This window comes from Asterias amurensis, chromosome 8, assembly GCF_032118995.1.
Source record: "Asterias amurensis chromosome 8, ASM3211899v1".
Lineage (NCBI taxonomy): Eukaryota > Metazoa > Echinodermata > Asteroidea > Forcipulatida > Asteriidae > Asterias > Asterias amurensis.
In genome coordinates this window covers 22457587-22482706 of record NC_092655.1, presented here as the reverse complement: position 1 = coordinate 22482706, position 25120 = coordinate 22457587, and the positions used below count along the sequence as shown (strand labels likewise).

General features: G+C 37.7%; 3 protein-coding genes across 3 annotated transcripts in view; 1 reads left to right on the top strand and 2 right to left on the bottom strand.

Annotated features, from left to right (window-relative positions):
- The window catches only part of LOC139941087 (dynactin subunit 1-like), a 344631-nt gene that overhangs the window by 37166 nt on the left and 282345 nt on the right, over nt 1–25120 (bottom strand). The gene's annotated exons all lie outside the window — the stretch shown is intronic.
- On the bottom strand, nt 86–15614 carry LOC139941091 (cell division cycle protein 23 homolog). The gene is made up of 13 exons (XM_071937518.1): nt 15490–15614; nt 13005–13077; nt 12218–12355; nt 11215–11363; nt 10433–10565; nt 8651–8828; nt 8137–8234; nt 6863–6944; nt 5860–6024; nt 4829–4937; nt 3725–3941; nt 1094–1210; nt 86–921 (listed from the first exon to the last, which is right to left on the bottom strand). The coding sequence occupies exons 1-13, from the start codon at nt 15612–15614 to the stop codon at nt 736–738; spliced, it is 1770 nt and encodes a 589-aa protein (XP_071793619.1). The 3' UTR covers nt 86–735.
- Nucleotides 15747–24461, top strand: LOC139941005 (serine protease HTRA2, mitochondrial-like). The gene is made up of 6 exons (XM_071937417.1): nt 15747–16291; nt 17693–17912; nt 18688–18879; nt 20088–20238; nt 20552–20756; nt 21549–24461. The coding sequence occupies exons 1-6, from the start codon at nt 15747–15749 to the stop codon at nt 21712–21714; spliced, it is 1479 nt and encodes a 492-aa protein (XP_071793518.1). The 3' UTR covers nt 21715–24461.

Sequence of the window (25120 nt, the reverse complement as noted above, 5' to 3'; positions counted from 1 at the left end):
CATCAAAGCTTGGGTCTGTTGACCTAGACCACTCAGACACACCACAGCCCACTGGTGATTTGTTCAGGTGAAGAGTGGGTTTTTTTACCGCGTGGTGGCGCTCTCTAACTTATCACTTCCGAGGGTATATTTATTCGTACCCAAAACAGTTGTTAATAATAATAATATAATAATATTTTGAGTTTATATAGCGCTGTTTCACTCTCGAACGGGTGTCTCAAAGCGCTTCAAATTATTACCCCTGGTCACTGGGCCTTAATTCACTCCTTAAACCATCTCAGCTCCCTGGGGAGTATACAGCCTCGTGCAACAAATGCGCTACTCGACTAAATCAATCACAAGAACCATCTCTGCCCTCACAGGTCCCCATTTACCCCTGGGTGGAGAGAAGCAATAATAGTTAAGTGTCTTGCTCAGGGATACAAGTGTCACGACCGGGATTCGAACCCACACTCTGCTGAACAGAATCAGCAGAGCTTGAAGCACATTACCACACCAGACATCATATCCATCATGGACAATAAGACCTTTAATTGATTCGTTATAATCCACCGCTACAGCAACTTAACACTACTGCGCAACAAAAGTGACAGAATGCGATTAAAACTGTGCAGTACAAATCGCGTATACAAGGAAGTGATAAAAACACAACTGAAAGCGCCCTCGCACAGTAAAAAAATGCAGTTATAGCAAATTCATTCAACTGTACATGGGTTATAAATTATCAAGAGCAAATTATGGAGTAAAAGCCAGATTCATAGGAGACAATTGTCCCGATATCTCAGGATGGTCGCTGATGTTTTGAGATGGTCTTGTGATTGATCCAATATCACCCCCTCTATTGACGTTATTTGTAGAGTCCTCCTCATTAGCACGAAGCTGGGAAATCTCCGTCTGAATCGACTTGCCTTCTTCTCTCGTCTGCAAAAAAAGGAAAAGTACTTTTCAATTTCACCTATAAGTAGGATTTGCATCAACAACAAAAAAAGGTCACAGATACATTGGATTTTCACACTAATCATAACATTTTCAAACAAAGTACCTCGTAATAAATACATGTTCAGATTTTATTTGTACATTTCCAAACACCTACCTCATTGTATTCACAGCATTTATGAGCATAGTTGCTTGCCTCTTCAAAATTCCGCTTCTTGAGATGATAGTTGGCTAAGAATCGATAAGCGTCACATTGCTCTTCAACCATGCCGGTCTAAGATAAGGAATACAGAATAAATGTGCGGGTTGGTCAAGAAATCCAAAGCTTAATATTAATCAATAAAATAATGAAATTTAATAAAGCGCACAAGTCCATCAAAGTGCCCTTGGCTTGTATTTGGGACCATAATGAGCACTTAGATGGCAGACACTATGTACAATAACCAAAATTAAAACGTAAGCCTAAGCTAAGAAGAAATCCAGAAGATGTGGTAGAGAACTACAATGCATAAATCAATGTCTATAAGAAAACATAAAAGAATGAACACAAATCTATTACATTGACATTTACATTAAGATTAGGGGAAAAAAAGGAATAAGAGTCAAACATTTTACAAATCAGCTGTGAATCACCACATAATAATGACATGATTATCTCAAGGAAGGTAGTAGTTAGGCCTAGTAGTAGTGGTAGCAGTTAAAGACCAACTTATAACATAAAAACCTGCCTTAAGCTTCCAGAGAAACAACTTCTTCATCAGAAGATTATTTCACCGTCATTGGAAAGAAGTATAACTAAAATTTTATTGAGAACAAGGGTGTAGGCTTGTTTGTGGACAGTTTGTCTGATTTTTCAAAGGGAAAAACAAAAAAAGAGAAATCAGACTGTTTGAATTTAAATTTGTGCAGCAAACTGTTTAGAGGCTGCATTATGCACTGTATACATGTATGGTACTATCAGTAAAGTATATAGTAGGCCTATGCCTGAACTAAAGCACAACAAAATTAATATTGACGACTAAACATCTATTTGTTAAAATGCAGATACAAAATGAATAAGTCAATAAATGAAAAAGATGGGAGAGATTACAAAATTAATAGTGCACACACAAAACAATTTCATGTTGTTATTGAACAATAAACTCAAAATATGAAATATCGGACTGAATATAAACATCAGAATAAAGTCAAGAACACTGAGAACATTGTAAATGTGAGGATAATCACAAAACATATGAAGCAGAAAGCGTAACCATAGTTACACAACAGCAGCATCAATTGCTAGAATTGTAGCGCACATCGTCTGTCAAGAACACTGAGAACATTGTAAATGTGAGGATAATCATAAAACATATGAAGCGGAAAGCGTAACCATAGTTACACAACAGCAGCATCAGTTGCTAGAATTGTACCGTACATCGCCTGTCAAGAACACTGAGAACATTGTAAATGTGAGGATTATCATAAAACATATGAAGCGGAAAGCGTAACCATAGTTACACAACAGCAGCATCAGTTGCTAGAATTGTACCGTACATGGTCTGTCAAGAACACTGAGAACATTGTAAATGTGAGGATAATCATAAAACATATGAAGCGGAAAGCGTAACCATAGTTACACAACAGCAGCATCAGTTGCTAAAAGCATTTTTTAATTAGAAAAAAAATTTTTTTTTATGCAAGTCGCTAGACACACAAGGCCTGAAGGCCACTTCAAGGTGTGGGCTACAATTGTTGTTTCCAGAGGCCCTTGCCACATCCTCCTAGGGCTGAAACAGGGTTAACCCTTTTACAGTTCATACGGATGTTACGGCTTGGGTATCATCAGTCCGAAAGTGACTTTAGTACTGTGTCTGAACGGCCTACATATATTATTGAGTGCTACACGTACATAACAGATCATTAAACAGTTATGCTTTCAAATATTCAAACAAAAATTATAATCAATGTAAACTTGTCTATTATTCACACCCACTCAATTCAATAATATAATATTCAATATTCACATATCATAAAGATCAAGAACAGATAAATGCAATGATAAGTCAATGATATTAAAGGATTCCAAAGAGGTGTATGATAATAAATTTGAATATAAAATAGCAATGCAAAGCTGGGGAAAATCTTAGCAAAGTAAAGAAAGAAATAATCAAGAAAACAAAAAACATATTATTATTATTGTTGTTATTCATTTGGCAAAAACATTCAAAATACAAACATATAATAAGCAAGAAATGTCACACATAAATAAGGGGAAGTCAATATGAAAGATAAATTGTGTCAAGTACCAATCAAAATGAATAAAAATGGATAGAGGTACAGTTAGAATGAGAGGGGGAAGAGATGGGGTTAGGATGAGGAACGTATAGAAAGGGAGCAGGAGTTCAACTACTCCTTAAACAATGAGGCTTGTCCACTGTAGTACGATAGTGAAACAAAACTCATCGTATAGTACGATAGTCGCACCAACCTCAAAAGTGAAACCCTGTGACTTAAAAGCATGTTCATCTTGCGCAAAAAAGAGAAACATGAATACAAAATATAAAAAATTATCATATAAAAATGAGTAGGATTTGAAACTTTGCATGGTGGAAATATGTACGATATATTCAAAATTTGTGGTAACACTATGTAATGATACTCTCTAAATGAGTTGGGGTGGTTCTGATTTGGTGTGAAACATACGGTTCTTTTCATAACCACCCTACCTCATTTACAGATTATCATTACATGGTGTTACCGCAAACCTTTACTATATAATATAAGAATGAATGGATGTTTGGCTTACCCCCATGGCCTCAGCCTGCTCAACATATTTAGTATAAAATGTCGCTGCTTTTTCACCTTCTCCTTGGCTTTCATGGAGTTTTGCTAATTTAATTAGAGCCGTCCCTTCAATGTCTCCGACAGAATACGCTCGCCAGTAACACTTCTTAGCTTCTGGAATCTTCTCGAGTTTCTCATAGCTTTCACCAAGAGCCACTAACATTCGTGAATCATTGGGTCTAGAAAAGTCAATGAAAATTATTCAATTTGAGAGGAATTATGTAGAAAATTTGACGAAGCATGTCAGATCTCAAGCCCCGGTTCATACTTCCTGCAAAATGCGAATTTGATATGAATTTTGACATCTGAGAGAGGCGATCTCGTTGCCTGTATTCAAAAGCCTCCTCAAGACATTTCTTTTTCCCCACCCATCCTAGTTTGTTTGTTTTTCTTTTGTTTTGTTGTCATAGTCTCATGTAAAGCGCTCTGTTCTCCGTAGAGCGCTATTTACATGCTTATATTATTATTATTATTATTATTATTATTATTATTATTATCACAAATTCGCAACAAATAATTTCAACTACTGAGAAATATTTGCTGCATAAACAGCCCTGTGTCGTCAAAACTCATATCGCAATTATAGGCAATATGAACAAGGCTAAACACAATTTGAAACAACATTCAGTTTAGACTTGGTTGATTAATGACACCAACAACATTCTGAGGAATACGGACGAACGTGTTCTTAAAATCAGGGCCCAATTTCATAGAGCTGCTTAAGCAAAAAATGATGCTTAAGCAAAAAAATCATGCTTAGTAAAATCAGATTACCGGCCAAGACTCCACTCAATTGATATGCTAAGTAAACAACAGCTAAATACCGGTCACAAGCAAAGTATATGGCATGACATTTTGTCCAGTAACATGTGCAAAATAAGCGAGCTATTTTCGTGCTTAAGCATATATTTTGCTTAAGCAGCTCTATGAAATTGGCCCCAGATTCTAAACAGCGATATTTGACAAAACAATTTAGATCTTTGCCATGAAGTATGCAAATTGCAATAATGTAATAAGCATATGATTAGAATATAATTATTGTAGCCTTTCAGCCTTGTCTAGTTACCTGACTTGTTGTGCCTGTCTGTAGTAATACAAACTGTACAGTGGCATACGTAAAATCTCATAAGTCTGTCCTAGACAGTACCATGCTCGGAAGTCCCTCTTGTTTAATTCTGTTGAAAACAAAATATTAGAACACAAATTTTTAAAAAGTGAAAAGAATTCTTCTTGGACTTGTAACCAGCAGGAAGATATCAACTACATGTACTTAACCCAATTTCATAAAGCTGTTAAGCAGGAAATACTGGTTGTTGATAAATACTGGTTGTTGATAACATTCTTTGCTTAGCAAAAATTGAGTGGGGCACCAGTCGGCGGAAAGTGCAACTGGAAAAACACTTGGACTAATCAAAACACAGGGGTGCGTTTGCGCGGTCATAACAATTTACTTTTTTTAGTGGGGCACCGATGGTTTATCACTATCCATTAGGCAGAACAAGTATTGCTTACAAGCGCCAAAATGCATCCCGGATATGGAAAGTGCGAGTCCAGGCATGCAACTGTCAGTTGAAAAAAAAAAAAGGAAAATTTTCAAAGGCACAACGCAAGTGCAGAGCGAGGCAGCCGAAACGCCACGGGACATGATACCCACAATGGTACCCTAGAAAATGTTGAGGTTTATTATGCTCTTAGGTGCATTGTTAGCATGTACTAGGCTTATTTTACATGATTGTAGTTGTACACTGTTGTTGCCAGGCTTAAAAAAAAAAAATCCGGAAACGCGGAAGAGTTGCATGCCTGCAAGTCACTGCACGTTCATTCAATAAAATCATTGTATCCAACGAAATTACCAATACCTGTCTTTATCCTTGCAGATAACATGCATGATATTTGGTCCTTGGAAAAAAGTAGGAAAATGTCATCGAGTACAAGGGATACATGTAACCTACATGTACATAGGCTCTAATGGACTTTTCAGGCCTTATTAATAACAACTGATTTTTCCAAGGGGAACAACAAATCAGAAAACAGACTAAAGTAGGAAGAATATCATGCTTGAGATAAAGACAGGGGACCAGCCTAGTGTGAACGCACCGATAGCTTGTCTGTATGCCTCGATAGCAGCGGGTGTGTTCTTCATCTCCATGTATTCATGGCCCATAAGAGTCCATGCTGATAGATAATGTGGGTTGAGCTTCAACGCTCGCTGGAAATACAAGACGGCTTTCTCATGTTGGGATCTTAAGGAGTAATAGTTACCTGCCAGGAAGACATAAGGAAGTAATTGTTAAATAATGGAAGAGAATTGTTGAGAAAGTGGATCAGTAACAATTAAAAGGCACGGCAGGCGATTTCACAAATCGCTAGGATTAATTCTATCTTGAGTTAGGATGAGTTCCATCGTCCTAACGCCTATGGGTAAGGAACTTAACCCGTCCTAAATCCTAAGATTAATCCTAAATTAGATAGACTTTGGTGAAATCGACGGCTGGATACTGATGATAATTACTCAAAAAACTGCTAGCATAAAAACTTACTTTGCAAAAAGCAATGGAAAGTTGTTGATCTAGTGTAAAATATGTGAGAAACAGCTCCCTCTGAAGTAACATTGTTTTTGAGAAAGAGGGGACTTCTCACTATAATTGTTTCAATCTAGAAAACACTTCAGGATCAAAGTCTTTTTCAGGCACCTGAAAGCACACACAATTGCGCAACAAGTGTCATTTTGTTTCTTTTAACAATTTCTTACAACATTACATCGACGACCAATTGAGCCCAAATTTTCACAGGTTTGTTAGTTTATGCATGTCGAGGTACACCAAGTGAGAATACTAGGTATCTGAAAGCACACATCGGTGTATGGGTAAAACCAGATAATATTCACTGAAAAGATTACTTTTAATATGAGCAACTGCAAATAGAATTAGCGTTGCAAACTGCTTACCAACCAAAAGGACCTATGGTATAAATGCCAAAAGTAGTTAATGGCCTGATGTTTCTACCCTAGCAGAGTCTTACTCGAAGGCTCAATGACAAAACAACATGAACAGGTCACCAAGTGTACAGCTAACATAAGCAGTGAAGTGGAAATACTCACCAATAACACAACAGGTTTCAACTCTGTACTTGTCTACTTCACAAACATGATGGGCTAAGAAACTCAGCTCGGCCTTCATTTCCTGCTCCCCCCCCCCAAAAAAAAAAGAGAATAGAGAATAAAGAAATAAAGATTATTAGCCTGAAAAAAGGTGTCTGAAAGGAAAATTCTACCTTTGGTCTGTGAAACTGTTTGATTGTTTAAACTCTATATAAATGTAAATGTGTTCAATAAAAATAACATGTAAAAATTTAATTACAAAGGGTAGTCACATTTTTGCACAATATTTAGCAAAAACACAAAATTTACAATAAAACCTTCGACCAAAGGTTCAGTTTTGGGCCACAGTGTCTGAATTGGCCGATACAACTTCGGCTAAGGCTGGTTCAACATGCATTAAAGTTCAGGACATCCCTAGCAACACCCTTAGCAACAGCCATTACCCTAGAAACCAATTCTGAACACAACCTTGAATTCCTCTGTGCCCAGCCATTTGAAACGCATACACTGTGTATATATCATGTTGTTAATGGTTCATAGATGACATGGCAAAAATAACATGGCAGTAGAGTTCATTAAATACACACTCGAGTACCCAATATATTTTAACATGCTGATCAAATGTACAAGCAACACACAGGGATAATTGAAAAAGGATTCAGTGGGCAAAAGCACTTACAAACAATTAAATGTATACATGATGCAGAGTATAATACTGCAAACAGTAAAAAATACAGAAGTTGCAAATAAAAACAATAAATATGGCACAGAGTAGTATTAAATATGGTGATAAAATATAATATTCTAAAAGATAAGAAGAAATATGATGATAAAATAACAACACAAGACATTAATATAACACACACACACTTGACCAATATATCAAATTAACATGACATGGATAAAAGGTTATGTGCAACAAACATTAACATGAGTTTTAGTACAGATCTGCCTTAGCAACATAGCAATAGTCGTAGCCAGTGTTGTAGCTGCGGTTGCGGTGGCGGGCGGGCCTGCCCAAAACTTACAAATTTCACCCAGCACTCTGAGCAAAACACACTGTGTTGCCCAGCACAGGTATCCCCCAGTTGCACTTCAGCAATGATGGTCCCATACCTCAACATTAATAATTGTTGTTGATCCGCTCGCCCTTGGTGGAGTGATTGGATTTAGAGCCCACCTCTAAGATTAAATTTGGTCTAGCTACAACACTGGTCCTAGCCATGGCGTAGCAGATAGGGCCTAATATCTAGGCTAAAGATTCTTTGTCCTACCTTCACATATAATAGATCGGAGTAGATGTCCATGTTCTCAAGACGGAAAGGGTCCACTTTCTGTAACTGACCAAAAAGTTCCACAGCTCGATTCATGTCTGGAAAAAAAGAAAAACAATTATAGTAAAAAGAAATTCGCAAATTCATCATGCAGACATGTTTTTTTTATACACACACAATATCAACCTCTACCCTCGCACATACCCATTTATACCCATGGGCAATCATAGTGTCTGCTCAAGGACACATGTCATGACAGGGATTCGAACCAACAAAACCTGATTTCAATACTCGAAACCGCTCGGTCATGACACCCTGTAAGCAAGAAACACGCCTGATACTTCACGGAGGCAACAAAGGCGATTGCCTCCATGCCTTGGTGTCCTCGAAATGTTCCATTAGAAATTTACAATTTCCTCATAGGGTGCCCTTTACATAAGAGAAAATGACTTGGTGCCCTAGCACTTTCAAAATCGTAGCATACATGCCTGAAGAGATAAGCAATCAATCTTACCTCTGACATAGTGATGGGCAAGAGCAATCTGTGAGATAACATAAGTGCTGTCTTTAAAGCCTGCATCACTAAGGGCTGTGTATTTCTTGAGTGCTTCATCATTGAGTTGAAGCTCTAGATATGTCTTAGCAATGAAGAACTCTTTAATCCAGAGATCTGGTAATGTCAGAGAGTTTAGCTGGAAGAGAAAAAATACAACAACAATAAGTCTCTTTTTTAATAGATGTTAAATCGTTGCGGTCCCCTCTGCTAAAACATCTGCTTCAAACTGCCTCTAGCTACGGGGCAATCTCGGTGGTCTAGTTGGTAAGACACTGCTCGAGAATTGCAAAGGTCGTAGTGGGTTCGAATCCCACCCAAGGAATATGCCTGTGATTTTGTGTTCACAGAACTCGGGAAAGTACTGAGCATACAGTTGTAACACACATCGGTGTATAAGGTTAATAAAACCAAAATTGAATCCTTTCTTAATGGATTTATTTAATGACGACAGATATTGAAAAATTTCTAGGCCAAACACAAATTATGGTTGTCATTTTAGAATTCAAGTGAACTGACCATGGATAAATTTTTGACTCCCATAAATGGCCGACCGTGTTAGTTAGCAAAGTAAAAGGAAAACCACGCAATTTCGAGGCAAATTTGTGTGGATCATTGTATTCTACTTTTAAAACATCTTTCCAACCATATGCATTTTATAACAAACGGTTTCAAACGCTTTCTTTTTTAGACCAACTCGTCTGGTCCAAGGCAACGTGTTCCTTTAATCATCCTACTAAGTGGAAGAGTTGAAAAAAAATATTGAATGAACAATGCTTGTTGACAAAGATACATACATTATTCATAAATAATACATTTATAGATGGATACATACAGACATTTTTAAAGTGCCCACAAAGATTGAAGCGTTTTACAAAGCTTAGGCTTCATAGATAAAGATAAATACAAGCAATGCATTGATAAAGATGTACACAGCCACAACCATGGGCACATATTATAAGTATCACACAAGCGCGAGTGGAATACGGAAAAATAAAGCGCTTCTGCGTCACATATCCAACGAGGCCGAGGTGGATATAGGAAAACGCGCTATGTTTTTCTTCCAATCTCACGTGCAACGCGCAAAGTTTAAAGTTTCAGAATGTTTTTTTTGCGACGAACAGCGTACACGCACACAAATTTTGGACTGTATTTTTTGCACTGTCCGTCATGGAAAAGCATGATGCATTAACACTAGCAATACGCACTGTGCAATAAAAACAGAGGAAGTAGTATATAGGTTCTCAAACCACCCTCCAGTTCGAGCATCTGATTGGTGGATTAGCGCGTACTGGAAGATAATTTCCATGTCCATGAAGTACATGCTATGAACAGTTTGAGAACCACTAATGTAGCAGTTATCTCAATGTTATAATAGATGTTCAATTTGCATCGGGGATAAAGAATATTAACTTTGGTTTTTACCCATACAACGATGTGTGTTAGCACTGTATACTCAGTACTTTCCCGAGTCCTGTGAAAAAGTATCACAGGCATGTTACTCGGGTGGGATTCGAACCCACGACCCTTGCAATTCTAGAGCAGTGTCTTACCAACTAGACTACCGAGGTTGCCCGGCAGCTAGAGGCATTTCAAATCCTATGTTTTGGCAGCAATGTTTTATCTCAATGTTATTTACATATCCATTAACAATCGCTGCGCAATGATGAATAAAAAGTGCTTGAGTTTGTCGAGTACAAGAGCTACAAGAAGTTACTCAATACATGTATCTCTTGTTCATACCTTGTCTTTATCAGTCACTAGACTCGTCAGCTCAACCCAAGATCCCCAGTGGTATGGTTCCACTCGGATTGCTTCTACCAAGACACTCTCTGCTTCTTTCATCAACTCCAACTTCTTTAAAACCACTCCGTATCTACAATAACAAAACAGGTGGATAAGTTAGTCCAGAGTTGAGATAAATTGCCCAGAGTTGTGATAAATTACTCAAAGAATTGGGATTAAACTACTCAGAGAGTTGAGATAAATTACTCACACAGTTGAGATAAATTACTCAAAGAGTTGAGATAAATTACTAGAGTTGAGATAAATTACTCGCAGACTCAAAATAAACTACTCAGAGAGTTGAAATGAATTAATCAGAGTGGAGATAAATTACTCAGAGTTTAGATAAATTACTCACAGTTGAGATAAATTACTCAGAGTTGAGATACAATACTCAGTACTCACAGCATTGAGATAATTACTACGGAGTTCAAATAAATTACTAAGAGTTGAGACAAACTGCTCACAGAGATAAGATAAAATACATCAGAGTTGAGATAAATTACTCAGAGAGTTGGGATAAGTCACTCACAAAGTGGAGATTAATCACTCACAGAGTTAAGACAAAATTTCTCACAGAGTTTAGATAAATTACTCATCATAGAGTAAGAGTTCAGATAAATTACTTACAGATTTCAGATAAATTACTCAGTGAGTTGAGATAAATTAACTCAGGAAGTTGAGAAAAAATTACCCAGAGTTGAGATAAATTACTCAGCAAGGTGTGTTAAATTACTCACAGGTAAAGACAGAAGCCATCCAACGAGCCTTCTGAGTATTTCTTACTCAGGTCAATCCTGAGTGCTTTGAGCGTCTCATTCTTCATCGTCTTGTACTGGATCGGACCGGTCAGATCAGCAACTTCATCATATTTCTTCTTCTCACCTCCCTGAAAATTAATCAAAACAACGATTAACCATTTTTCCCATGGCATTTAAGACAAGTCTATTTCCACATGCATCTGAATCCTTCCTAACCAGATCCAATTTCATGGCTCTGACTCACAGCCTACAGAATTACAATATTTAGATAATTGTCAAAGACCACCGTGCTCACTTGGTGTATCCCAACTCTGTTGCGATGCGGGTATCTGATTTTTTTCGGAGTATAATATATCCAGATCCAGAGAACATAAGCATAAAAGAACAAATCAGAGAAAATTTTTGCACTCAATTGGTCATCGAAGTTGCAAGAATAATGAAAGAAAAAATACCCTTGTTGCACATATTTGTTTACTTTCAGATTCCTCAGGCCTAAAGTCTTTCTCATACTCAATTTTTTTAGTGAGATATTACTTCTTTCTCAAATAACTATGTAACCTCAGAGGGAGTTGTTTCTCACATTTGTTACACGATTAACGGCTCTCTATTGCTCGTTATCAAGTAAGTTTTTATGCTATTGATAGTATAGGCCTATATTTTGATTAACTACCAAATGTGTCCAGTGCCTTGAGCGCAGTTCTGTGGTAGGTAGTGTAGTGCCATGACAGCTCTTCACCCAGGCAAAAAGTCCACCATGGATGGGACCTTGTGGCTGTGCAGTAGTGAATCCACTGAACTCTGAACTAACAATCAAATGTTGTTGTTCTTTTAGCAAAATGGTCACAAATGGACAGTCAAACTTGCACTTTCATTGCAGTACAACCTCACTATTATTTATCTCGCAAAATAATTTAAACTTGTTTTGTACAAATGACCAAAAGCAAAGAATGAAGTCATTGTTTCTGGAACTGATAAGACGTACCAAGTATCGAGCGTAGACATGAAGAAAGAAGGCCTTTTGGCTGCGACATTTGTCAACAAAGTAAGCTGCTCTGTCGTATTCCTTGAGGTCAAAGTATGATTTTGCCAATGTGTACTGGTCAAACTCTGCAAGAAAGTCCTGTAATAAAAAAAACAAGAAAGTTCTGGCCACTCATTAAGCTGGTATAATCATAGAGTAAGAAATTGACTTCTGTTTGTGTGTCCAAATGAGTTGTGTGTGTGCAAACACACCTTCTGGCTATTAATATTAATTGGTTAAAATTAATGCATACTTTTTAAAAGATTTTTTTGTAAGAAGAATTTACAAAGTTTTGTTTATATTGACAATAAAACTCATAGTAGGGGGCCTTTGTTAAAGGCAGTGGACACTATTGGTAATTGTCAAGGACTAGCCTTCATAGTTTGTGTATCTCAACATATGCATAAAATAACAAACCTGTGAAAATTTGAGCTCAATCAGTCATCAAACTTGCGAGATAATAATGAAAGAACAAATACCCTTGTCACACGAAGTTGTGTGCGTTTAGATGGTTGATTTCGAGACCTCAAGTTCTAAACTTGAGGTCTCGAAATCAAATTCGTGGAAAATTACTTCTTTCTCGAAAACTAAGCCACTTCAGAGGGAGCCGTTTCTCACAATGTTTTATACCATCAACCTCTCCCCATTACTCGTCACCAAGTAAGGTTTTATGCTTATAATTATTTTGAGTAATTACCAATAGTGTCCACGGCCTTTAAGGGAACTTGACATTTTAAAAATTACAAACCTCTTGTGGTTGATTTTGTGAAGTCGTTGGAGATGGTTTGATGGACTTTAGTGCATATGACAACTCTGCACACCTGGATAAGAAGAAGAATGATTACCAAGAAAAAGAAAAGATTTGGAATTCAACTAAAATCTCAGCCTAATCATTTCTAGTTGTGGATAACCCTCCATCCGCTGCAACCGTTGGAAGGATGGAGGGTTACAATTATCTTAACTGAACCATGTTTACCTTAATTAACATCTGGCAATTTTTTTTAATTTTTTTTTTTATGCAAGTCGCCTGACACACAAGGCCTTAAGGCCACTTCAAGGTGTGGGCTACAATTGTTTTTTTCCAGAGGCCGGTGCCACCTACTCCTAGGGCTGAAACAGGGTTACCCCTTTCAATGGCATGAAACAATAGGTAGCCATTCATTAAATGTAATGTAATGTACGATTCATTAATCAAATGCCACTGAGGATGCATCATGTCTGTACAATGTGTTAATCATCGCTGCGTCGTTACAATAGACCGATCCATAAAGCATTGCGTATTGACCAATCATTGCGTATTGACCAATCACAACCCTTTGCACAACCAAAAGTCTGACACTTTTAAGTCCGACATGCGTGCGCGTATGCTTGGCGCGCGTGGCAGAGTTGTGCAGAAAGACATTGGAGAGGCTCACGTGTTCTTGCTCACTTGTGCGCCATGAGCGGAGCCTAAATAATATTAATAATACAGATCAGTGTATTGAGTTTGACACCTGACGGAAGAAAAGTATAGACCTACTTCAGAAAATGTGTTATATTTTCTGTTAAAAATGACGTATTTGTACTGAGAGCCTCCATGGAAAGCAGCGCTGGGCGCTGATCAAAGAAGATTATTTTATAGTTCTTTATTTAAAAGTTCTTTATAAAAAGATATTGATTAAATTTTTTAAAGGTTGCGCTCAAGCTCAACACTAAACAAACATCCATGCAAACACACTTTGGCTACAGTGAGTTAGTAAACAATCATTCAATTAATAAATACTAATGTAATACTAATAGTTAAAACATTTATTTAATTAAAGTACATTTATTTTATGATAATAATAATAATAATAATAACATTAATAATAAACAACGCTTGTAAAACGCCTTACATCCAGGCATGACTGGACCCTAAGGCGCTGTACACATTAGTCCCAAAATAAATAGCTGCACACATTACACAAGGGCAAAAATGACCAAAGAGCATATAAAAGATTTCTAAAAATATAAACCACGAAATGGACCAGCCAATAATTAAAACCACAAATATTTGTATTATATATTTTTATTAAATATTTTTATTATATATATATATATATATATATATATATATATATATAATGAATAGGGTAGATGGCCTTAGCTTTCGATCCAATCCGGACCTTCTTCAGAGGCATAAAACAAGTACAAACAAATACATATCCATTTATAGAAAGAGAGAGGGGGAAAGGGATTAAGGGAAGGATCCAGAAAGAAGCGGGAAAATAACAGCCAATCAAAGTTTCTATTTCAGAGACAATGTTGGTGGCTATGAACCAATAGGAGTGAAGTGGCGAGGACAAAGGATGTTTAGAATGAAAGGATGGGTTACTGGACCATAAAAGTGGTAAATGTATTGTTCGACAACAATGCAGGGAGACATGAAAGGGTAGGATTAGAGAGCCTATTTTATATATATATATATATATATATAATGAATAGGGTAGATGGCCTTAGCTTTCGATCCAATCCGGACCTTCTTCAGAGGCATAAAACAAGTACAAACAAATACATATCCATTTATAGAAAGAGAGAGGGGGAAAGGGATTAAGGGAAGGATCCAGAAAGAAGCGGGAAAATAACAGCCAATCAAAGTTTCTATTTCAGAGACAATGTTGGTGGCTATGAACCAAAAGGAGTGAAGTGGCGAGGACAAAGGATGTTTAGAATGAAAGGATGGGTTACTGGACCATAAAAGTGGTAAATGTATTGTTCGACAACAATGCAGGGAGACATGAAAGGGTAGGATTAGAGAGCAAGTTGCACCATGATGCAACTAACAATGGTCAATTAATAAGAATAGCAAGATCAAAGGTATGATGATTTGAAAAATAGGTATGAGGGACCTGTGGAAAAAAAGGGGGGGGGGGTTATATATATAAAATAGGTTATTTTTATAAATAAATAAACAATTGATTGATGATGATAGTAATTGATAATGATAGGCTAACTTAACAAAAACAGTTTCTCATTTGGATTCAGTTCAGATTATTTTTAGGATTCAGCATCTTTTATGTAAAATTTTCCAAGGAGGGGTACAACTTAAATTCATGAACTGAAACTTTGAAAGTTTTGTGGTCCAGTTAAACCAAAAATCCATGTCCGGAAACTGGGCTACACGTGCCCCTGCTGCTCTTCCCAAAATCAATGAACTTTTTTACAGTATTATTATGGAGTATAAGAGTAGACAAATAAGGAAAAATAACACTTACCATTTCACACTCTGCGTAAGGCCCCGCTGCGAACATTCTGTAATGCTGTTTAACAAATCACGTTTGACATTCGGCAAATCTATCTCGAGACTCGATTTACTTTGCGATGTCAAAATAGCCGCCATTTTTACGAAATAACATACAACAGCCGTCGGTCGACTTTGTAACCAATGGTCTGGGTCCCAGCCTATTCATAAGTGTAACAGGATGGAGCGAAATGAAGGGTACCCTGCCTCTTCGAAAAATTAATTTCCAAGATGGCGGCCTCCATGGTGAGAAGAATTTTGCTGTCTCAGACTCGGCCAATATTTCAAAGAAAAGTTCATGTGTTTTCCGTCCATCGACACATTCTCCAATCGTTGAAACCACAAACATCAATATGCAGGACTATCTCACAAGAAAAGATGAATGAAAATAAAAATTTATTCTTCAAGAGAATATTTCAAGGAACAGCGATATTTTGTTTTCTTTGTTTTATGACACCGTATCTTCATTCATTGATTGGTGCCCGATTTGAACCACGGAGAGATAAGAAACGACGGAAACTACTGGCCCTTAAAGAGGCAGAAGAACGTAAAAACTCCCCGTGGAATGACTTCCAAGAAGATGACTTTGGAAACGGCTCAACAAACTTTGCGGAGCAATCACAAGAAGAGTCGAGTATCTTTCCTGTTGTGAAAGCAGCAAAAGTTTTTGATGAAGGGGATGGTTTTGTACCACCACGTTCACACCGGTTCAACTTTATTGCAGATGCAGTGGATATTGTTGCACCCTCTGTGGTTTACATCGAGATCCACGGAAGGTATGTATAATGAAGGGCCTACGAGAAGTACTCCTAGAAGTTAGAACTATTATGCAGTTTTGTTCCGCTATCGTGTCCCGTAACTTCATAGACATACATCTCTCATGAAAATAACGAGTCTGCATTTTTTCTGGTTCTTTTATAAAGTTTTAATTTTGTCAACGCTACGCAAATCTTTTTTTCTTTTTTTTATCTCGCCAAAATTAGGCTCTATGTGTCCTTTGAACTCTCATTGGCCCTGGGGCGACAGAAAATCTACTCCGCAATCTTGAAAATTGTTAAAAATGATAAATTCTTACCGTAATTCAGTCCCCAACTACTCCGTTTTACCACTAACCTACAAATGCAGATTGTCCTCGACCGTGCGCATATTTTTTCCCAGGACAAACGTGAAGAATTATCTGAACGCAGTCGTAGTTCTCAGACGCGTGTGTGCATATGTTTTGTACACAAAGCACGGATCAGGTTTTTTTTTTTCCAGGACAAACGTGTGCGGATAATTCTCCACGTTTGTCCTGGGAAAAAAGTACGCGCACGTTCGGGGACAATGGGCATTTGTAGTGTAGTGGTAAAACGGAGTAGTTGGAGACTAATTACGGTGAGAATTTATCTTTTTTAACAATTTTGTAGATTGCGGAGTGGATTATCTGGACGTCCCCCGAGTCAATGAGAGTTCAAAAGACACATATTATTTAGAGCCTAATTTTGGCGAGATTAAATAAGAAAAGAAAAGAGATTTGCGTTAAAAAAATTAAAACTTTATAAAAGAATCAGTAAAAAGCAGACTCCTTATTGTCGTGAGAGATGTAAACCTATGAGGTTACGGGAGACGATAGCGGAATGAAACCGAAATAGTTCTAGGAGTATACAAGAAGTACAACTTCTAGGAGTATACAAGAAGTACAACTTCTAGGAGTATACAAGAAGTACAACTTGAAACCATTATCTGTCTCCTTTGTATAAGTTTAATATATATTTTTCTTACTTTTCTTAATGATGTAGAAAAGAAAACTGATTGTGAAGCTTTTATTTCTAGCTCATTTATTGTTATTATTTATGTTACTGTAGCCTTTATTTACTAAAAAATCAAATCAAATTAATAAATTTACAGTACTTGCACCAGGCTACTCCACTAGAACTATTGTTTTGTGACTCATCACATTGTGAGATTCATTTCGCTATCGTCTTTGTGGAGACATTAGCAGAACGAACCCTACTCCTAGACCTATGAGGTTCCTTCAGCTTTGGCTCCCCGAACGCCGAGACAACAGCGGAACGAACCCCATATAGTTCTAGAAATGTATTACCGGCCGGGCACTAGTTAGTTTGGCCAAGTGTGATAAACACTTTTCAAATTTCTCTTTTTGTAATTTTGTCAACAACTTTTTTTTCTCCAAACAGGCACCCTATGATGGGTGGGAAACAAGTTGCGATTTCCAATGGTTCCGGGTTCATCGTCAGTTCAGATGGTCTGATTCTAACCAATGCTCACGTTGTGGCCAATAAGATGGGAGGTAAACAATCCGTAATGGTCAAGCTCCATGGTGGACGGATAGTTACTGGTCATGTGATAGCTATTGACCCAATATCGGACTTGGCTGCAGTCAAGATTAATGACGGGGTAGGTGTTCATGTTTGGATCACATAATTAAATATACTCTTTGAATGTGACGTCACATGCTCAAAAATCTCTCACTAGTTCAAACAGGGCACTCACAGGGGTCAAAGGAGGAAAATGATTGGAGGATAGCTGTTCTTTGTGCTTAAAAAAAGCGCGTGAGCTCTGCGTCCCTGTAGCGTTTTTCGTTATGCAAGGTGTATGTAACTCATCTTTGTTTGGCGCATTGAATTCCTAACCATTCCAAACAAACCTTGTATCAATTTCCAGGCCTTGAAAACTGAAACAACCCATGTCAAATGAACAGTTTGTGACTGGTATCCTGCTAATTTCTGTTAAGCAGGAAATTGTTGAGCAACATTTTCTGCTTAAGCAGCTTTTTTTTAAACATATTGTTACACTTGATATTCATACTTTATTGTTTCTGCAATCTGTCTGCTTATAAATTGTTCTTAAATTTGTAGTGTTTTTGTCCGCACCGTTTGAATCAATTAACTTCCCCAGTGTGTGAAAATAAAGTTCTAATCTTATCATATCTTAATATAAACCACAAGGGAAACTGACTGGGTGAATCAACAAAATAGGGACAAAATAGGGACACCGCCAACATAGGGCTAGATAGCTCAGTTGGTAGAGCTCCGGGACGTTAATCCGGAGGTCATTAGTTCGAATCCCACTCTAGTCAATTCTTTGTTCAACCTTAAAAATATTATCATATCTTATGAAAACAGGCCCAAGTTATTGCTCTTATGCTGTTTGTGATGATATTTTTCTGCAGACTGATCTACCAGCCATGAAGCTTGGTAAGTCCGCTCGGTTACGTCCTGGTGAGTGGGTTATAGCGATGGGAAGTCCTCTAACATTGAGTAATACCATCACAGCAGGAATCGTGAGCACAGTGAACCGAACGAGTAAAGAGCTGGGACTCAATAAAGACATCAACTACATCCAGACCGATGCTGCAATCAATGTAAGCTCATGGAAGAAAAAAAGCTTTTGTTCTTCTTCTTCTTCCTTTCTAGTGCAACCTTCATAATTGAAGATAGTCCCACTGCAAGACAGTGACACACTGGAGCGAACCCCTTCTCTTTGCGATAAGTGTGTACTGGGGTCTTTAACGTACGTTGATAGTTGTTATAACAACACACAGGACCTAAAGCTTTACGTCCAATCCAAAGGATCACCTCGGGAGTAGCTTTAACCAGAGAGCTCAAACCAATCAATATTTGCTCCTGATGATGACTAGAGCATGCTAGTTGAAACGTTGAGACTAACTAATAATTCACTCTGCAGTAGTGAAGTAAATAACAATCCTCTAGAAGTTAGAGTAGTTTTCCCTGCCGATTTTCTACTTTTGACAAGGTTGTAGTTAAAAAGCAGGACAGTTCATTTCAGAACTCTCTCTCTCATACACAAACATTGGGTTCATGTCTGTGATTATGAATGGCGCAAGTCAAGAAATTGTGATTCAGTAACTAGTAGACAAACTTTATTCTAGTCACTGTGAAATCAGCAAATAGCTCGGTAGGATAGCTCGGTAGAACCCCAACATTGTGATTGCAAGTCCTGCAGTCTAACCACTGAATCCCATTTTTTTCAGAGGGGGGGGGGAAGGTAGATCATTTTTTTGTTCAGAGTAAATTTTTGTTTGGGGGGGGGGAATTATTACTTGTTTATATAAATACAAATCAAGTAAGCTCAGTGGTTTTCTCTTTTCACCTCTGTGGACCCTGGTTCACCTCTGTGGACCCTGGTTTACCTCTGTGGACCCTGGTTTACCTCTGTGGACCCTGGTTTACCTCTGTGGACCCCGGTTCGAACCCCACCTCCTACTGGAGCCTTGCATGTGGATTGTTTTTTCAGTCTTATTACATGGGTTTTCCCCATTTTGGGATTTTCCTCCCATATCTAAAACTAAACAATTCTTTATTGTCTCCTTTTTACCCTGGTTTTGGATATATCCTGAACTGACTAACTTTTTAATTTTTAAGTAGGATTTGAAACTTTGCATGGTGGAAATACGATATAGAAAGGTTGGCGGTAACACCATGTAATGACTATCTCTAATGAGTTGGGGTGGTTCTGAAAAGAACCGCTGGTTTAAACTTGATGTTTAGATCAGTAAGCTCTGATCGTCTTCTGGAGAAAGCTTTAATTTTAATTTTTTTTCTTTTCAAGTTTGGTAATTCAGGTGGCCCATTGGTGAATCTGGATGGAGAAGCTATCGGAATAAACACCATGAAAGTAACGTCAGGGATCTCCTTCGCTATTCCCATTGATTATGCCCAGGACTTCCTGGACAAGGTGAATCAAAAGATCAAATCAGAAGGTAGGGTCAAAGTTCACAGGTTATAGCATCTCAAATTGATTAAGCAATAATAACAGATACATATGTTTCGTAATCGTAGAGGCAAGGTATACCTTTGGTATTTGGAACCGTTTGATTGTTGAATCCTTTTAAATGACAAAAATATGTAAACAACCAAACTAACAAAGTGAAAATTTCATTTCAAAAGGCGATCGTTTTTGTTTTGTTTTTTTACCACCGAAAATTCAGAGCGAATAAAAATATGTCCACGCAGGAAGAATACTCCCTAATAAACGTTAAACTCTTCATGAGTATTATTTGTTGATTGCTTTAGATTCTTCATCAGGCTTGACCGGTAGCTGGTTCTCAGGTGGGAAAAAGACAACAACACCAGATGAGAAACGAGGCTACATCGGCATCACCATGTTGACCTTGACCCAACCTCTGCTTAATGACCTCAAGTCACGCATGGCTGACTTTCCTAACGTCACACATGGAGTCTTAGTGTACAGGATTACTGTAGGATCTCCGGCATACATGTAAATATTCAATCAATTTTTTTTTTTTTTCTTTCTTGAAAATTACTAATGCACAGTTAACAGGCGTAGAATTTAATTTTTAGACATGTTGAAAGGGCAAGGCCATTTTCATTTTGCAAAGGGCACTTCCATGAACCAAGGCAAACACAAGGGGCAACGTAGGCCATGGCCTTTGTGACCTGTGTGTCATTCAAGGTCTGAGATAAATTTCACCAAGAAAACCTCACAGCCCACTGTGAGTTTTAGTTTTGGAAAAGTTTGCCCGCGTTGTTCAGTATATACCTTATAACACTACTCTATTCCCCGGGGGCAACCCTTGGAATCGCTTTCCCCCTGATTTACCCCGGCAAATATGTGCATACCCCGGGGAATAGACAACCTTGCTCTGGAGTAGGTCTAAGCAGTAAAACGCCAGGATATTCTTGAAATGTGCAACCAGAACCCCATGGAAAAGGGACCTAGGCGGGGACATGTGAAAGTGTGTTGGGTAACTGTAGGGTAAAAAAACTCGTGGGGGCTTCTCCAGTGATGTATTCCACTGGGAGAGAGAAGCAGTGTGAGTAGGATTTGAAACTTTGCATAGTGTCAATAACATAAAGAAATGTTTCCGGTAACACCATGTAATGATAATCTCTAAATGAGTTGAGGTGGTTTCTAAAAAGAACCGTTGGTTTCAACTCCATGTTTCGATCAGTATGCTCTAATCGTCTTCCGGAGAAAGCTGGACTCTGATGCTGCATGCTGAAAAGGGCTCATGTGTGATTTGAAACTTTTGTCTATTTTTATTCACAGGGTTGGTATGAAAGCTGGTGATATTGTTACTCACATCAACGGCAAACCAGTCAAGTCTGCTACGGACGTCTATAATTCAGTGCTATCTAACAAAGAAATGGAAATAGCTGTAGTACGTCGCTCACAGACACTAACTATTAAGTTAGTTCCAGACGAGTCCCAGTAAAACCTCCACACATCATTGGCAAACCAGTCAAGTCTGCTACGGACGTCTATAATTCAGTGCTATCTAACAAAGAAATGGAAATAGCTGTAGTACGTCGCTCACAGACACTAACTATTAAGTTAATTCAAGACGAGTCCCAGTAAAACCTCCACACATCATTGGCAAACCAGTCAAGTCTGCTGACGTCTATAATTCAGTGTTCTCTAACAAAGAAGTGGAAATAGCTGTAGTACGTCGTCACAGACACTAACTATTAAGTTAGTTCCAGCTGAATCCCAGTAAAACTCCCACTTATCAACGGCAAACCAGTCAAGTCTGCTACGGATGTCTATAATTCAGTGCTCCCCAACAAAGAAATGGAAATAGCTGTAGTACGTCGCTCACACACACTAACTATTAAGTTAGTTTCAAACGAGTCCTAGTAAAAACCTCCATACAACGAGGTCAAAGGTCACATTGGTTAGGACACACTGATTGGTTGGTTGACCATCTCTTTGATTGAAGGCCTGGGCGACTATTTCAATTTACAACTTGACGAGCCGTGCCTCAAATAGTCGCGACTAATTTTTAATTCCCAAACTGTGTTGCGGCATGTTTGCCACAGGTGCAATATAGTCAAATTCACGCTGAAAGGATTGTTACACTGGTGTCTGATTGTGTTTTGTAAGTAAATTATGTTGTTGTGAATAGCTGTAACCGACACAATTGGTTCACCAAACAGGTAGTCACACAACAATTTGTTTTAGTAGTCGCAACTGTTTTTTTTTTAAAGGGCGGCCAGATTAACCGAGTTGTTAAAAAACGGTAGTCGCGACTCGACTAAGCAATCAATTGTCAGGACTTAGACACTAGTCGCACTAGTTGCCCAGGCTTAATTGATTGCGACCACTCGAATGGAAAATAATAGTAACTAGTATGCTCTCCATAATACACTCTATCACAGAGATAACACAAAATAATAGTACACAACCTACAACTGAATTTCAAGGAAATAGACCTCAAAATGACAAGCCACAAGCCATAGATTCACATGGGAATTAAAATTTGCAAACACAAGAAACAATCAGTTTAAAAGGATTTATTCTTTTCAAATATGACGTCATACAATGTAAATAACTAGCTCTTTAAAGTATAGAGGGTTTTTTTCAGTACAAAGTGTTCATGTTGTGTTTTGTTTATGAAAAACTACAGCTAGTAAACTTGTGGTGTACACAAGAGTTTCTTGCTCTAGGGTACAGCCATAGTGCAAGGGTACAGCCATGTATAAAGCTTTTTGGGTGATGTGTTGGCACTGAAAAGAGCCTGTGTGGTGACTGTGGTCTCACCTTTTGTGAAGAGTGTCCTCTACTTGTCTTTTCATACTTTTTTTTACTTTTTGTGCAAAACTAGATTCCCCCCAAGATAATCTTGAGAAAGAGAAGAGGAGTGTAACAAAGCGAATCGCAAGAAAAAAGCATTGTAGTGTTAGGGTTTTTGTTATGTTTTTAAGTGGGTTTTTTTTTAGGGGGGGGTGAAGAAAACTGTTTTGAAGAAAGAAAATATTTCTTTGATTCAACATATTCGTTGAAGTCTGGAAAATCAAACAAATCGTGTTTAGTAAATGTAGATATTTTGTTAATATGGAACACACTGTGAAATGGCAGTCCAGACATGACATTTTCCTTTTTGATTGATGTTAGTTTTGCATCGGGGAGAAAGAATAAATTTATCCTTACTCCAAACTTTCCTGAGGGCAAAGAACTTGAGTATACAGTGCGTATAACACTTCAGTGTTAGGGTTAAACAAAATTGATGGACCTATTTTCCTTTTTTGACAGAATGGAAGTTAATCAACTCTTGCCTTCATTTCTGAACACTTTGTGTATTTTTCTATAAGTCACTTATAGCAGCTTTTGCCTCTTGCAGCTGATTGCTTGCATATTTTTTTTTTTTTAAATGATAGATAAATTGAATTCAAAATAAACAAATGATGGTTGGACAAAGATCAAATAAAATATTCAGTCGGATCATTGAATATCATTTGCAGTATATATTTAATGAATAGGGTAGATGGCCTTAGCTTTCGATCCAATCCGGACCTTCTTCAGAGGCATAAAATAAGTACAAACAAATACATATCCATTTATAGAAAAAGAGAGGGGGAAAGGGATTAAGGAAAGGATCCAGAAAGAAGCGGGAAAATAACAGCCAATCAAAGGTTTTATTTCAGAAACAATATTGGTGGCTATGAACCAATAGGAGTGAAGTGGCGAGGACAAAGGATGTTTAGAATGAAAGGATGGGTTACTGGACCAAAAAAGTGGTAAATGTATTGTTCGTCAACAATGCAGGGAGACATGGGTAGGATTAGAGAGCAAGTTGCATCATGATGCAACTAACAATGGTCAATTTATAAGAATAGCAAGATCAAAGGTATGATGATTTTAAAAATAGGTATGAGGGACCTGTGGAAAAAAGGGGGGGGGGTTACTTACATCAGATAGTTACAGTGATGAATTTATAAAAACAACTTTAAACAAGATTAATTTATACTTTATGTACAGAATATATACAACATATAAGTTCTTGGGCAGAAGTGAAGTGGAGAGTAATGAGAAGTTATTTAACACCAGTGTTTATGTTAAGTCCAAAGGGTTTGACTGTCTTGAGTTGGTGAATCCAGTGTGATTCTCTATTCTTGCGGTGTGTGTCATCACCATTGCAAGCTTCAATCACCAGAAGTTCAACAGTATATATTATCAGTATATATTATCATAAAGTGTCCATTTCTATTAACTTGAGAGGCATTTTCAGTTTTTGTATACATGAAATATAGCCTACTCTCAGGCATGCAACTCTTCTGCGTTTCCACGGAATTCCGCGTTTTTGATTTTTTTTTTCCGGTTTTTGTAAAATAAGCCTAGTACATGCTAACAATGCACCTAAGAGCATAATAAACCTCAATATTTTCTAGGGTACCATTGTGGGTATCATGTCCCGTGGCGTTTCGGCTGCCTCGCTCCGCACTTGCGTTGTGCCTTTGAAAATTTTCCTCTTTTTTTCAACGGGCAGTTGCATGCCTGCTACCCTAAAGGGATTGTAATTGGAACCCAATGTCTGTTTCAATCCTTTATACTTTTTATTCCATAAAACTATTCTGTGAAAAAAGTCTTTTCAAAAAGTGGTAGCATTTTTTATAGATATTACCAAAATTCTGGAGCAGTTATTTCCATGCAGGAAGAAAAATGTGCTATCTGAGAAACGCTACTGTCGATGTTCTCGGATTCAAATTTGTTGTAATAGCACGCGTGTAGGTGCTGCGCTCGACTCTCGTGCACTTTTCACATGTAAATTCAAAGATGTCTGTCAATGACGCGCATTGCAATCCATCTATACAGCCAGCGGTGAGATTGATACCCTGTGTCAC

Bases quoted from the DNA above. Each gene is read 5' to 3' on its own strand.
- LOC139941005 (XM_071937417.1), top strand. From the start codon at position 15,747: ATGGCGGCCTCCATGGTGAGAAGAATTTTGCTGTCTCAGACTCGGCCA. The intron at 17,913-18,687 runs GTAGGTGTTCAT...ATTTTTCTGCAG, and splicing joins CAGTCAAGATTAATGACGGG to ACTGATCTACCAGCCATGAA. The intron at 18,880-20,087 runs GTAAGCTCATGG...TTTCTTTTCAAG, and splicing joins AGACCGATGCTGCAATCAAT to TTTGGTAATTCAGGTGGCCC.
- LOC139941091 (XM_071937518.1), bottom strand. From the start codon at position 15,614: ATGGCGGCTATTTTGACATCGCAAAGTAAATCGAGTCTCGAGATAGAT. The intron at 8,829-10,432 runs GTATGAACAAGA...TTTCTCTTCCAG, and splicing joins TAGTGACTGATAAAGACAAG to CTAAACTCTCTGACATTACC. The intron at 3,942-4,828 runs GTAACTAGACAA...TGACTTTTCTAG, and splicing joins AGACAGGCACAACAAGTCAG to ACCCAATGATTCACGAATGT.